General features: G+C 35.1%; 1 protein-coding gene across 1 annotated transcript in view; it reads left to right on the plus strand.

Moving 5' to 3' along the window:
* Positions 1 to 15,871, plus strand: part of FBXO8 (F-box protein 8) — a 39,915-nt gene that overhangs the window by 18,733 nt on the left and 5,311 nt on the right. Inside the window, exon 4 of the mRNA XM_020884847.2 lies at positions 14,551 to 14,669. Within this exon, the coding sequence (XP_020740506.1) occupies positions 14,551 to 14,669 (119 nt within the window). The remainder of the gene's footprint in view (positions 1 to 14,550; positions 14,670 to 15,871) is intronic.

Consider the following 15,871-nt stretch of genomic DNA (forward strand, 5'->3'; position numbering starts at 1 on the left):
TGGGGTGGGGGAGGACTTCTGCACAGTTTGTGGTACGATTGTCTAGCACGCTGCTGTTACATGCATGACGTTGTGATCTCAGCTGTATGTGAAGTCTTGATCTTGTGCATGAGCTTGTGTACCTTGTGGCAGGTGACCACATTCTAGTAAAGGAATGTGCTAGAAATCATCTGTTTACATTAGGCCATATTTCCCCTGCATGTACGAGTTACGTGTGTGATTTTATTCCCCAGCATTATTATAATAAAGTAATTTTACTTATCAACCAGTAACTTACTCCATTGAGTAATAAATGTTTTCTTGACATAGTTATTTGTAAATTTAGAGGCTGAAATTGGTAGTGAACATAGTTTATATTATAGGCTTATTTTTGTTTCTATATATGCTTATAAATTTTTAAAATAATATCCTCATTAAAGTGAAATCACTCAGTCGTGTTCGACTCTTTGCGACCTCATGGACTGGAGCCCACCAGGCTTCTCTGCCCATGGAATTTTCCAGGCAAGAGTACTGGAGTGGATTGCCATTTCCTTCTCCAGGGGATCTTCCTGACCCAGGGATCAAACCCGGGTCTCCTGCACTGCAGGCAGACGCTTTACCATCAGGGAAGCACCAATATCCTCATTGGGGTCAGGTAAAAGAAGTCCTTTTAAACACTATATAAGCACATTTTTCCTGTGTTCATGTAAAAAGAGCCACATGCATACAATTATGTGTATTTTATTAGACAAATCTGGGATAAAATCTATTATGAGAAACATTTTAAATTTTACCTAAGCATATATTTTAGATGGAAATGTGTAAGCAAATTATTTTTAAGGGATCATCTCCTTTTTTTGTTGGACCGGCTAAAATACAAACAGGAAATTTGGAGGAATTCTTCATTATAGAGAAGGATTTGGGTGTTTGTACTCAATTTTTACATTGTCTCATATATAAAACCTTACTTTTTTGTTCCAATATACAGCACCAAAATGTTCATTGCCATGACTTCATACCATAGAAACAATGATGAACAGTAACTTTTTTCCTGGAGGTTGAAACTCTGAAATCATCAGAAAGTACACATTTCCCAAATGTATTCTTTGGACTAATTATTCCACAAAATAATGGACATAGTCCTATTTCCCAAGTCGAATAAATTTGATCATGATAAGTTACAATTAGTTGACTTATTTAAAGAATTTTTCAGAGCCTTTATAATATATTGATGCCCATTGTGAATATCTAAGAGGAAAGTGCTGTAAGTGAGTTTATTTGTCATAGTCTCTTTTTGGCGAGGTGGGGTGGAGGGGTATAAAGTAACATTCTGGGGAACAGATTCTGAGGTATGCTAGGATAGATTATCTGTAGTCTTACTCTGTGTAAATGACTATGTGTTTCTGAATGAATTAAATAAACCTGGATTAAATGGTGGAAATACCCTATTATTCACTGACAGCTATATGATGTTTATTTTACCTATAATCTCCTTTCCTGTTTAAAGTCAATGGATCTATAATTCTTTGTTCTCTTTCCTTTGGTCTGATAGTGTTAGTTACCAAAAAAAAAAACCCAAAAAACAAAAAAAAAAACCAACAAATAATAAAACCGAGTTAAGTCTAGACAACCAAGAGCTTTCTTTATTCATGTTCTATATTTTGATTGTAATCAAACATGTTAAGTGTGGAAAATAAGGGTAGGACATCAAACCTGATAGCAATATTGTATTCAAATAACTACCTGTAGACACTGATTAAGTATTTTTGTCAATAACTTGGAACAGATCATTCATCATCATATCCTTGGTGTCTCATTCTCTACACTAACTCTGTTAAATCTCCTGCAACAGGGGTATTCCCAAGGAAGATTGACAGGCCACAACAGATGCTTTTTAGTTTGGCAAATGTACCACTTTTGGGGGTTTTTATCCCAGCTCTGCAAGCCTTGAAGTTTGACTTTATCTTTCCACTGAAATTAGATCAGTCTCTCAGGAGTAAACATAAGCCATATAGTAGAACCTGAGCCAAGGTTGACAGTCAGATGGGTGTACTTTAAACAGTGCCTCATAGCACAGAGTGAGAATGCCTAAGCTCTTAGCTAATGTCACAAACTAAAATATGTCTAGGAATGATTGGGTCCTCACTCCCCTTCACTGTGCTGCTCCACTCAGTACTACATTTTATGATGTACCTGTAGTACCCACTTTCCCTGTATGGTTCATCTAGGTGTTTTTGACTTGAAAGAACAAAGAACCTAATAAAGGTTTAAGCCATTTAAATTCATTTGCTTCAGAAGACACCCAAAATGGGTATCCCAAAGTTCTTTCAGTGATACAGTGGGAGCTCAATGTGTTGACTGGCTACCACTACTCAAGGTATCACATTCTCGTATGAAAGTATCCTCAGCACAAAGATCGGCAGCAAACTCCTCAAATTCCTTATGCTGATTAAGGAGAAAAAAATTATTTTCTGGAGCCTTCAGTATGCTTCTGTATGCTTCAGTATGCTTCATTTCTTATGACCCGAACTGAATCACAGAACACCTCTAGACCAGTGGAGAACTTAAGAGAAAGGGTTATATGATTGGCTTAGACTTAACATGATTTAGCAACTGTGGCTGAGTTGGAAGCAGTGAAAGAGCGAATGAGCCTTTGATCAGGCTTCTAAGAGTCTGCAGCACTGTTTTCACTAGTGAGCCACTCAAAAAATGTGTGATTCCACTTCCCTTGTTCCTGGGGCTCTGCTGGTTTAGAGACATTAATAGTCAAGGCATGAGTATTGTCACCAGAGGCACAACAATTCAAATTGCTTGCAGAGACCACCCTTTCACTGTTTTAGGTCCTCCTACCACTGAGCAAATAGACCGAAAGGGAGGGAAAAAAGGTACAAGCGTAGATAATTATTCTGTGGTTGAAGTGACCAAACCTAATCTAGAAGGCAATAGTTACTGCTACACAGTGTGGAAAAACAAAAGAACGTAAGTGGAACTCAGGAGATGTCTCGTGTTCCTTCCAATTCCACTATATTCTATTGTGCAAGTTATTTTTTCTTAAATCCCTGTAGTCCTATATGGGCAGGATTTAAATCCCGTCACTTAGACACCTCACTAGATAAAGACCCTCAACAGCTGAGAGCCCAGCTCCATTCCTCAGGAGTTGAGTATAGATTATTCCAAGCTAATCATGTTGCTTTCATTCCCTTTGGCTTCCATGACATCCATGTAATCCAGTGCCAGCCTATGAGACTGGAAGAAAGAGTACTGTATGCTCCGTGTGCTCATGTGTACCTCTGGACATGGGTGTATAGGGATGTAGTGATAGGAACACTGCTGACCAACTTGCAGCCATGTAGGTTGTTAACACACCAAGAAAGACACACTGGAAAGAAAGAATTGGGTCCATGGTCCATGTGTGAGCCTGAAAATCCTAGAGCCTTAGTAATTTGGGACTTCTAATACAAGGCAATAAATTGCTGGACATTTTTTGGATTGAGGTTCCTGCTGTTTGCAGTTAAAACATACTAATGCTACATAATCATCATCACTGCTGTTACCCAAACTCTAGGAGTTTGACATGTAATTCTGAACCAAGTTTTTCAGAAAAATAGACATTGCTAGTTCTCATTAGCAAATTAATTTTGTCTCCAGTTTGCTGATGAGAATTTATTTATAGCAAAAAGAGCTTGTTGACAATGAGAGGACTCCCTTACCAAATATACCTTCCCCTCTATAAAAAAATATATATACTCAAAAGACCTAAAATGCTCTCGTTCATTAGCAAAATCCCTTTACCTTGATCATCGTTAGAGTCAAAGTACAAAAAAACTCTGCCTCTCAGACACTGAATGTTAGTTAACCTCTGTCTAGTTAAGTTAATAACCTTCTACCTGGTACAGCTAGTCAAGTCATACTAAACTAAAATTAGCCATACATAACTAAACGTTTAGTCATACTAAACATTAACTCTCTTAAGGGCGACATGATGTATGTGTCAGTATGTGCATATGTATGTATGTTTCTGCCTGTTTCAATCTGATCTATCATGTGTTGGTTTTGTCTGGTGTCTACTAGATCAACTGTATTTTACACCTTGCCCTGACCATACTGTATCTTTGACCATCCTCCCGTACCCTCCCTCGTCCCCAAGTCATTCCCTCACATGGTTTAGAATCAGTTCACCGAAGGACGTTTGTAGACTTGGCATAAACCTTTCAGAAACTTCAGAGAAAATCAGTTTCCCAGGCCCCTTTCTAGTCTGTATCTAATTGAAAAAGATTCAGGACTAGAGTATTCCATATTCATCACCCAAACCACCTGATGGGCTTTGCTTTTGTTTTCCTCTGTGTGTTATAGGATATACTAATTTACTACTGGAGTAAAAGCATATTGAAATTAATGCACAATGTACTGAGGACTAAGAACTAGAGGAAAGAATAAAATTAGTATATTTTAATTATAATATTTTTGACACCACAGCACTCATACTACATATTTTAAAATAGGAAATGCTAAAAATCAGGGAGATTTTTTCTTTGTATGAATTTTGTTACCAATTTAGATATATGTTCCTAGAAACTTTGCAGTCCTCTATTAATATTTTAAGTACATTTCCAAGAAAATTCTTTGTCTTTTATTTCCTTATTATACCCTATCTGACCGCCTTGACACCTCTCCAGTGTTCTTTATCTGATGTAACCACAGTTTCAGTGAAACTTGACATCACTTTCCAGATTTAAATTCTCAGCTTTACCATCAGAGGTAGTTGTCTCCCTGTATGTCTTTCCTGAATTTGAAATTGTTGCTACCAATGTCACAGTAGATGTCACTCAAATATGACTGCTTTATCAGAAATTGAAAAGACAGTATTTCCTCAATTATTGGATTTCATCAGTTGCACACCATCTATCAATTTAATTGCAGCTTTGAAATGTGGAAGTATAAAAGAAACACTATGCATTTTCAACCAGCTAGTTGTAGTGTACATTTATCCATAAGATTATGTAATGTCTTTCCATTTTATAAGATTTTTAGAGTTACCTTCTATATAATAAAAGTCTTAAGATCTTTCTGAACCATTTATTAGTTAAATATATCATTAGAATGACATGGTGCTTTTTATTTTTGGAGATAGTGATTTCAACCTTTATGAGTTTATAATTTGAGGTGTTTATGGTGTATTTGTCCAACTCATAGGTTTTAGATACATTATTTTTTTTTTCTTTTTTATGTTACAGTTGTCTTTTCTCCCCCCTCTTTGAATTATATAATCCTTACAAGGTTTACAGCTTCCCTTGAAAGTCACCTGGAAGCTTTATATAGATAGAGTTGTGCTTTCATTCAACAGATACTTATTAAGTATCTCTCCACTATCTAGGTATATGACTTTGGCCTCAGGCAAATTATTTGCACTACTTCTATGCTTCAATTTCCCCAACTCCAAAATGGGGATAATAATAGTATGTATATCATGGTGGTGTCAAGATTTAATGAAATAGTATGTGTTAAATGCTTAGTGCTCACCAAACTGGAGCTTTATTTTATACTACAAGCACAACTGCACACACCATAGTATCAACAGCAGGTACTGCTCTAAGCTTAGGGGTTCTTTGTCTCCTGGAACTTTTGGATTGTAATAGATAAATATTTGACACCTGAGTAATGGTCCTTCATCAAGTATATATCAGAAACAACAGCATCTTCTAGCTTTATATAGTGATAAACTTTGCCTTTAATTTTGTTTTCTGACATGTGATGAGCAGTTTTCGCATATTTTAATAATAGTGTTATTAACCAGTAACTTTTTGGTTCAGTGGTAGGGCTTAGTTTAATCTTTTAAAAGACATTTTAAGCAATAAATTGAGGTACATAAAACATTATGCTCAAATTTAAACATGTTTGGGCTGAAATAGTGGTAGGATGAACAGAGACTTCAGTTACATGAAAAAGTATGCACATGTAATGGCAGCAAAACTACTATTTAAACCCCAACTTCTCTATTAATAAGATCTGGGTTTTTGAAAAATCTCTTTTTTTTTATTTTAATGTCCTTTTAAAAGTATTCATTTGTTCTCAGTCAGGAAAACATTTAAAGTCTTGTTTATTTGAAAATTGCTTCAGAGCTGTTAAAATATATTTATAAATGTACATTCCAGATAATATAAAATTGTAAGTTTTATTTATCAAAGTCTGTCATTTAAATAGCTATATATGTATGTGTGTATGTGTATTTCTATAAATGCACATATTGCAAGTGAAATATTTGTAATTTTTATAAAGCAGGAATTCTAGACATAACATTAGTGCTTAAATGTGTCACTTTGTCATTAGTTTGAAGTGTTAGTAACCATACCTTAACCTAACAGAGATTTATCTACATATTTTGATTAATGCTATCTTTTTCTAATTTACAGACAGATTAGAGATAGTGCTTTTTCTAGAAGCTTACATAGCCTACCAGCAATTTTGTCAATATAATTACAATAATGATTGCTATATTTAACTTTTAGTAGTAATTTAACTCCTCTTATGGCAGAAAGCGAAGAAGAACTAAAGAGCTTCTTGATCAAAGTGAAAGGCGAGAGTGAAAAAGTTGGCTTAAAGCTCAACATTCAGAAAACTAAGATCATGGCACCTGGTCCCATTACTTCGTGGCAAATAGATGGGGAAACAGTGGGAAACAGTGGCTGACTTTATTTTTTTGGGGCTCCAAAATCACTGCAGATGGTGACTGCAGCCATGAAATTAAAAGACACTTAGTCCTTGGAAGAAGAGTTATGACCAACCTAGACAGCATATTAAAAAGCAGAGACATTCCTTTGCCAACAAAAGTCTGTCTAGTCAAGGCTGTGGTTTTTCCAGTAGTCATGTATGGATGTGAGAGTTGGACTATAAAGAAAGCTGAGCGACAAAGAATTGATGCTTTTGAACTGTGTGTTGGAGAAGACTTGAGAGTCCTTTGGACAGCAAGGAGATCCAGCCAGTCCACCCTAAAGGAAATCATTCTGAATATTTGTTGAAAGGACTGATGTTGAAGCTGAAACTCCAATACTTTGGCCACCTGATACGAAGAACTGACTCATTTGAAAAAAAGCAGTTTTGCTTTTGAGTTGCGAACGCTGTGCGTTTGTCAGAATGAAGTATGCAAGTCAGTGGTTTGGGTTTTTTTGTTTTTTTGTTTTTCCTTTTTATATAATAATTATATAACTTATGCATTTATACACTACGAGTTGATCTCGGCCAGCCAAAGATACACGACACAAGAGACAATCAATGATCTCATGTGGCCGTGAACTTTAACTCTGTATGCTTAAAATGTTTACAATATTAAGTTACTAGTTCTTAGAATGCAGAATGTAAGTAATAAAATAAGCTTGGCCTAGCATGGCAAATCAGATTTAAAAAAAAAAAAGAAAAGAAAAGACCCTGATGCTGGGAAAGATTGAAGGCGGAGGAGGTGGGGATGACAGATGGTTGGATGGCATCACTAACTCAATGGACATCAGTTTGAGTAAACTCCGGGAGTTGGTGATGGACAAGGGAGGCCTGGCATGCTGCGATTCATGGGGTCGCAAAGAGTCGGACATGACTGAGCGACTGAACTGAAGTGAACTGAGTAACTTATCACTTTGGAAGTAACGTCATCTTCATGCAGTAGTCTGTCCCAGTGATGGGTGTGACTCCTGAGGAATCTTAGAACTCACAGATACAGCTTGCTTTCTGTTTGAAGCGATTAGAACCAATGAACAGGAACTTTGTAGTGTTATTTGAAACCTTAGACAATGAAGTTCATGTTATTTTTGTCTGATGGCATTGCTTTCTCTCCTATGAAAAAGAAACAGAAAGATCTGTCCCCCACCTCTCCTCCATTTTTCCTGGACTCCATTAGAGATGATTTTCCATTTTTCTTTTTATTTTCTTTGAACTATCCCTGCTTTTCTTGAGTTTCCTGTTGACATTTTCTAATAGCTACAAATAATTTAGGACATAGGTGTGACTGTTCTTGGCAATTCCTCAGCATTGTGTACTTTCATGTACCAAAAGCCCTCCATAAATCGTTTTTGGAGACTGAAATCCTTGCCAACTGAAACAGGTCCATGAATAAGCTGACTTCAGTCCGTATTCCATACTCAGGACTTTTCATCATCCTCCAAACAGAATATGGGGTTCTGACCAATTCCAGTTAGATAACTTTAAAAATTTGGTCAGAGCTTTTCCTTTAGTATTTTCAATCTATTGATTAGATTAACCATAATAAATTACCATGAATAAAATTGCCATGAGTAAAAATATTGTGTGACATATCTGAAGTTACATGCTGAAGGGCAGTGTTATACACAAGAGAATGGAATAGCTAAACTTAGTGGGTAGAGTGAAATGAAATGACAGCATAAAAACATGGATACCTAGTTTTAAAACTTGCCCTTTAAGTAATATAATCTTTATTTTACTTCAGCTAAAAAACAAAGTGTTGATATTTTAATTTGCAGAGTATATATCCCTAGAAGAATTTCTAGATGTGTTTTTTCCATTGACCATAGTGCCCATGTTCTCTAAATAAATAGGAAGAATGAGAAATTCTGGGCTGGCTAATATTAGTACATTTTACATATTTATTAGCAATTATGATAGCACTAGAAAAAGGAGAAATAGTAGCAGAGCTGTCATCTTACCCACTGCTGCTGCTATTTTCAAATAAGACAATGGGAATACTCTGACCTGTGGAGGGCTACCCGTGATGTGCTAATTTTTTTTTAGAAATAATTAAAATTTTAAAATTAAAGCTTTTACAATATAGTATCTTATTTTTATTTTTTTTTAGTATGAAAATGTTACGTTTCAATTGCTCATTCCCCTATGGTTAAAATGTACACTTGACAATAGATCAGTTCCATATTGAAACAAAAATTAGAAATCTAGATTGAAGTATTTCATTTTATAAATATTTTATTGTTAAAATTTAAGGATTGTTATTCTAAAAGTTTTCAAATGTCCTTTTAAAAAGGAAATTAAATGCAGTGTCCAGTTTGCTTTCTGTTGTGTAAGGCTCAAAGGACAGATTTATTACCTGAAAAGTTGTAGTTGTAATACTTGGTTTTTACATTTTACACAACAGCAAGTTTGAACAAAACTAGTTAAAGCAACTTTTTTCACTAAATTTCTTTCCTAAGTTGTTCTTTAGGAAAACACATTAAAGATACTCCCTAGTATGTCAGTTTTGTTTTATTAGTGATTTTTTTCTATTGATACCAACTGTTACACAGTGTTTCTGCCAAGTGTCTGGGCCAATTGCCAGTACTTTCAGTACTAGTATTTAGCACTTAAATTAAGACTTTATCATTTAGAGCAGTTTTAGATTCACAGCAGAAGTCAGTACTTTACATGTCTAGTTTCCTAGAATTCACTTTGTCCCCAAATATATATTTTTTGGCTCTGAACATAGATATAGTAGATTTTTGCCTTTGAAGTACACTATGGGTAATAATGATTTGATTTTTAAAAATAGGAGACAAAAACATGAGTTTAGTACAATAGAAGAAAAAGAAGGGATGTATATCTTAAACAGAAATTGCTGTGTGAAAGAGACATTTTTATAAGAAAATGGGGAGATGCATTGTGTAGGGGACTGAGCTTTAACATGTCATTCTTCACTCTGAATTCCTTCTTAATATTGGTTTTAGCTATTTGTATATGTTTTCTTGACTTATTTGTGTTTGCCACCTAAATAAACCTTATGTCTAAACGACTTACCACTCTAATTAGATTAAGTCTTGGTGCATAATAATAATGCATAATTTGCATAATAAATTTTAGTGACATACTCCATGGAGAATGCTTTACAGAATTTCTTGATTTTTTTTAATCTTTGAATCACTGAAAGTATGTATTCTATTTAAAGCTTTGACATGAGATAAGATGAATTCACCTTAATTTCTCTTGGGTTTTCATTGATGCTTACCATTCCTTTTGTTTATTCGTAATGGATTTCCTGTTATACCCTCCACCACTGTTGATAGAAATCTTTACCATTTTGCTCGAGGAGCCAAGTTTGCTCTTGTCCAACTCTTTCTGGATGGCTTATCTTCCCTAAAAAGAAAACCAATGTGCACTCTGTTTTTGTCTTTTAACGCTTTCTCCAAACATCTGTCTCTGAACAAGTACAGCCATCCTGTCCTCCAGGCTGAGGAAGTGTCTTAGACCCCACCTGTATTTTTGATCCTTCTCCTGTTCTCCTCTACTTGCAGCTCCAATTATGTTCTCTTACTTTTTTGCCATTAATTTTGCCATTTTTTTCTCCTATGGTAACCCACTCCAGTATTCTTATCTGGAGAATTCCATAGACAGAGGAACCTGATGCGCTGTAATCCATGGGGTCACAAAGGGCTGGATGACTGAGCGGCTAACACACACACACACACACACACACACACACACACACACACACACACACGTACTAATGCACTAAGTCAGTAGATTTGTATTCAGTTTTCTCACCTTGCTCATGCCTTAGTTTTCTACTTTTCCCATTACTATGTGAAATGGGACCCCTTGAAAGTCACTGTTTTATATATTCTTAGACTGAAACTCTGATACTTGTTGATTTCTATCACTGAAAACCTGGCAGTATGCATTTTGGGGGGCAAGAAGTTCTAAGTTTCATCAGTTTAAAGTCTTCCCTCAAACCACACACAGTGTTTATTTTCTTTCTGACACAGATGTCACAAGTCTTAACCTCTTCAGATGTCTCAATGTCTTAATCTTTTCTTCTTTCTTAAATAGCTTCATCTTTAGACCTAATATCTCTCTCTCCCTTGGTTCTGCCGTATATAATACAGTCTAACCTTCCAACAACACACTCAGACCCTGGTTTCCTTTATTCAGATGGTTCTAGTTTGTCAATATGTCCCATAAAATGCAACATCCGGAATTGGACACTTATTTTACTATATCATGTAGATGATAATGAGCTACACCCTTCCTTTTTCTGGAAACTATATTAATTTAAACTAGTATTGGGTCATGATTTCCTTGCTACCTATAAGACACACACACACAGAAGCACATATCTATACTGCTGAGAGTTCTATTCCTGATTAATAACTATCATTAATGCTATAAGGTCTAGCATATTCATCTGTCCATGGAATTCTCCACATTACCTGCTATCTGAGAAACCTGTATTCAGGAAGCAACAGATTGGTTGCTGACATGGAACAACAGACTGGTTCAAAATTGGGAAAGGAGTACTTCAAGGCTGTATATTGTCACCCTGCTTGTTTAACTTATATGCAGAGTACATCATGAGAAACGCTGGGCTGGAAAAAGCACAAGCTGGAATCAAGAGTGCCGGGAGAAATATCAATAACCTCAGATACACAGATGACACCACTCTTATGGCAGAAAGCTAAGAGGAACTAAAGTGCCTCTTGATGAAGGTGAAAGAGAAGAGTGAAAAAGCTGGCTTAGAACTCAGCATTCAAAAAATGAAGATCGTGGCATCCAGTCCCATAACTTCGTGGCAAATAGATGGGGAAAATGTGGAAGCAGTGTCAGATTTCATTTTCTTGGGCTCCAAAATCACTGCGGATGGTGACTGCAGTCACAAAATTAAAAGACTCTTGCTCCTTGGAAGAATAGCTATGACAAACCTAGATAGCATATTAAAAAGCAGAGACATTACTTTGCCAACAAAGGTCCGTCTAGTCAAAGCAATGGTTTTTGCGGTAGTCATGTACAGTTGTGAGAGTTGGACTATAAGGACAGCTGAGTACCAAATAATTGATGCTTCTGAACTGTGGTGCTGGAGAAGATGCTTGGTGGTGGCATCTTTTGGACAGCAAGGAGACCAAACCAGTCAATCCTAAAGGAAATCAACCCTTTTGAGTGATTTCAGCACCATTCTGAAGTTGAAGCTCCAATTCTTTGGCCACCTGATGCGAAGAGCTGACTCACTGGAAAAGATTCTGATGCTGGAAAAGATTGAGGGCAAGAGGAAAAGGGGGCAACAGAGAATGAGATGATTGGATAGCAATCACCAACTCAATAAACATGAGTCTGAGCAAACTCTGGGAGATAGTGAAGGACAGGGAAGTCTGCGTGCTGCAGCTCATGGGGTCTCAACTTAGTGACTAGACAACACCTCCAATATGGTCTAGGGATTCTTCTGTAACATTCTTCTAATACTTTATTTAAAAATCAACAATACTTATACATGTATTAAACAAATATATAGTTATTCAACAGTTCATGCTGTAGTTTCTTTTGTATTTATTGCTTACAAAACAAGATAGTTTTGGATGGTTGCCAGCTTGCTTATTGAAGACAATTGTAATCTGGTCCTGTGCCTTTTTCTGTTGTGTCATTTCTTAACCCTTCACTCTGATAGCCCTTCTGAAGTAATCTTCCTTTCCAGAGGAATCCCAGGCTTGAAATTGAGGCCGTCTATCCTCAAAACCAACAATGCTAGCTGATTTCAAGTTTGTGTTGCTGGTTTTCAGGATTGTGTTTAAAACCATCTGCTTCCTCCTCTGCATTTAACTGATTTTGGAGAACTCAAGTGAGATTATATGTTAAATTTTCAAACATGTAGTCCATAGAAAAAGGAAATGACCAACAATTTTATGATGCTTGCATAAGGCAAATGCCAGTGTTTGTTTATAAGTGAGGAGCATCAAGCAATATTAAAAATGGCATATATCATATAATTAGAGAATTATATACTATTTAATAGATCACATTAGTTTTTTTATATTTTGTAAATTTTTAGAAAGTAAATTAGAATTTGTTTTGTATCTCTTAAATACTGATTTACAAGTAAGCGTGAATAAAGAACCTATTCATAACTATTTAACTGACATTCCTTTGTCTTTGAATCACTTGGATTAAAATTAAACACTGGAAATACTTCTAATATTTTGTTACACTTTTTAAATCGATGAATTTTGGAAAAGAAATAAAACCTGACTTAATCTTGCTAAGTAGATCAATTAAATATACAGTCAACTCTCGATTGTTCAAACTAATGGAGGGAAGGATGGAAAACTCATTCCTATTTCCCTGGTTCCTACCCCCTCAGGCTATTGCTGAGAGCCTTACTGCAAACAAGGTCCTTGGCTTTCCTTTCCATCTTGACCATATTACATTCTCTAGCCTCCTATCCGGGTACAGTGCAGTCTGAAAGATGGCTTCCCACTGAGTTGACAGAGTCACATGTTCTCACATTTTGTTCTTTTTAAAGTCAGTGCTTTTTAAAATCAGTGCTTTAGGATTGTTTTTACACTTTTAAAATTCTCATGAAAATTTGATGACATTGCTAATATCCTATTATCTTGATGGCTCATAAAATTAATTTTGTATAAAAATCTTATCTTTTTGAATTACATTCTATAGATAATTATAACCTTTCAAAAGCATAACCTCATGGTACCAAATTGCTCTAAAAATGTAATATAAAATTTTTATGGGAGTTTTTATAAAAATTCATCCAACTCTTAGAATTCCTAATATATGCAGTGTTTCTGAGTACTGTGTCATTGTTTGTAAAGGGAAGAAATGCTGAAGGAATTTATGTGTGAAAACAGTATGTTACGTGTATATAATATGTCTTTTTCTCTACCAATTAACTGCACACATTGTGCTATTATCCAGACATGAGCATTCATGGGAATGCAAGTATCTGGATAACTGTGAGTTGAAATAAACACACCTGCCTTTTATTTCAATAACTGCACATTCAAATCCACATAAGACATTTATTTGAATGTGACCTTCATATACATGAGAAAACATTGGTTTCAGTGTTTGATTTTTTTGTTGTTGCTGTGTTGTTGTTGTTGGTTTAAATCTAAAGTAGGGCACAACCTTATAGATGATGCTTCTCTGGAAAACTTTGCATGCAGAGAAAAGGAAATTCAAAGATAAACCTGATGAAAAACACTGAAATTGTTTTGTCTTACTGTGTTTTGCCTCATTGTGTATTGGAGCCAAATTCTTATAGAACATAACAATACTTAAAGCAAAACTATATACAACCCATAAACTAGTCTAGAATTCTGCCCATTTTACTTTAAGTTAAATAACTTATTATTCTTCCCCACCCCTACCCCTAAAAAAATGCTAGTCTGTGATTTGGAGAATCCTTTTTTCTCAAGAATCTGTTTCCTTGAAAAGTGTGTTAGAATGTATATCTGCACCTTCATGTTTTCAATTAGGCAATTGAAGTTTTCATTATAAGGCTTATTTTTAAAGTCTATGTAATAGTTATGCATTACCCCTACCCATAACCCAGTTTAGGTGATATTTCTGGATACTTTTTTTAATTGACATAAGTCAGAAAATTGAATCAGACTTACTTTAGAAGTCTTAACTTTGAATTTCCTACTTTTCATTGCATGTAAACTATCAACCATAAATAATAGTGTCAGTTCAAGTTCTAGCTTGTATTTTGCATGTGAAAGCTATAAACAGTCTGTTGATGCTGGAAAGACTCTATAGCTATTGTTTTGCTATTGCCTAATTGTTAAATTTATAAATGAAGACTGATTTTATTTATGTAGACTTGTCTTTCTGTCTTAGGGAGTGAACTACTTTATGTCCAAGGGCATCCTTGATGATTCACCAAAGGAAATAGCAAAGTTTATCTTCTGTACAAGGACACTAAATTGGAAAAAACTGAGAATTTATCTTGATGAAAGGTAAAAAAGAAATTTAATTTTTCATGAGAAATGAGTTGAGGTATGCTTTTAATTAGTTAACTTTTACTTTAAAAATTATAGTCATCTAGTTGTAAAATTGAGTGAAGACAGGGAAAAGATTCCTGTGCCTTGCAAATCATTACTCTTGTGAACTTGAACTTGCGTGTGAGTTTACTGTTTACTGTTGTAAAATTAAAAAAAAAAAAAAAGGCCCAAGAAGTCTAACATCTTTGTGATAGCTAACCAAAACCAAATATTTTTGAGAAGGTCGAAGCCTTTTTTCCTTAGTAACTAGCCCTAAGAAGTGTTCGGTAACTAAAAGTTCTGAATTTTGAAATTGCTCATATATAAATCAAATAGACAAATTGTACTCATAAACACAAATCCTAGAAGTATAAGATGTGTATATTTGTGATACAGTACACGAAAAGTGTTATCTAAAAGTTTGAAAATTTGAGAAGTATGATTTAATAGTGTGCTCTCCAGAGACAGTGTCTGATATGCTGTCCTGACTTGATAGTTATTCACTTGTACTCTTGAATTCTGGGTATCAAGGACATAAAAATATTGTGGAAATATTTTGATGTGATATCACCATAAACTATGGTTTTAAAAATTATAGATCTCATAGTAATCTAAGGAATGTTTCAAAAATCGGTTTGCCTTTTCATTGTGATTCTCGTTTTTTTTAAATTTCTCAGGATTTTCCAACAATTTGTATTTATTATATGCCAGGAACTTTGCTAGAATTTGCAGTATGCAGTTGATTAAAACATAATCCCTAGCCTTGAGGGGTACACAGTTCAGCATATTGGTCACTGAAAAAAATTTCTTACATAAAGATGGTATAATTAACTCTTTTTGTCCTAAAGTGCTAGGTACCTATGAATTGGCAGGTTTTTTTGGTGGAAAATCTGATTTTTCTGTAAATATTTTAGACTTTGAAGGACATATGATCTCTGTTGCAGCTACTTATAATTATGCCATTGTGTCATCAAAGCAAACATGGACAATAAGTAAACAAATGAGAAAAGTTGTGTTCTAATAAAGCTTTATTTATAACAACAGCCCATGGGCCTCTGTAATATTTGGCCCACTAGCTGTAGTTTGCCTGTCCCTGCCGTAAGCAACTGGTAGAAATTAAGATTATGATCATGTAATCGTTGTTGAGTTTAGTAAGGATTGAAGCATAGTGTAACAAA

This window comes from Odocoileus virginianus, chromosome 18, assembly GCF_023699985.2.
Source record: "Odocoileus virginianus isolate 20LAN1187 ecotype Illinois chromosome 18, Ovbor_1.2, whole genome shotgun sequence".
NCBI classification, from domain to species: Eukaryota; Metazoa; Chordata; class Mammalia; order Artiodactyla; family Cervidae; genus Odocoileus; species Odocoileus virginianus.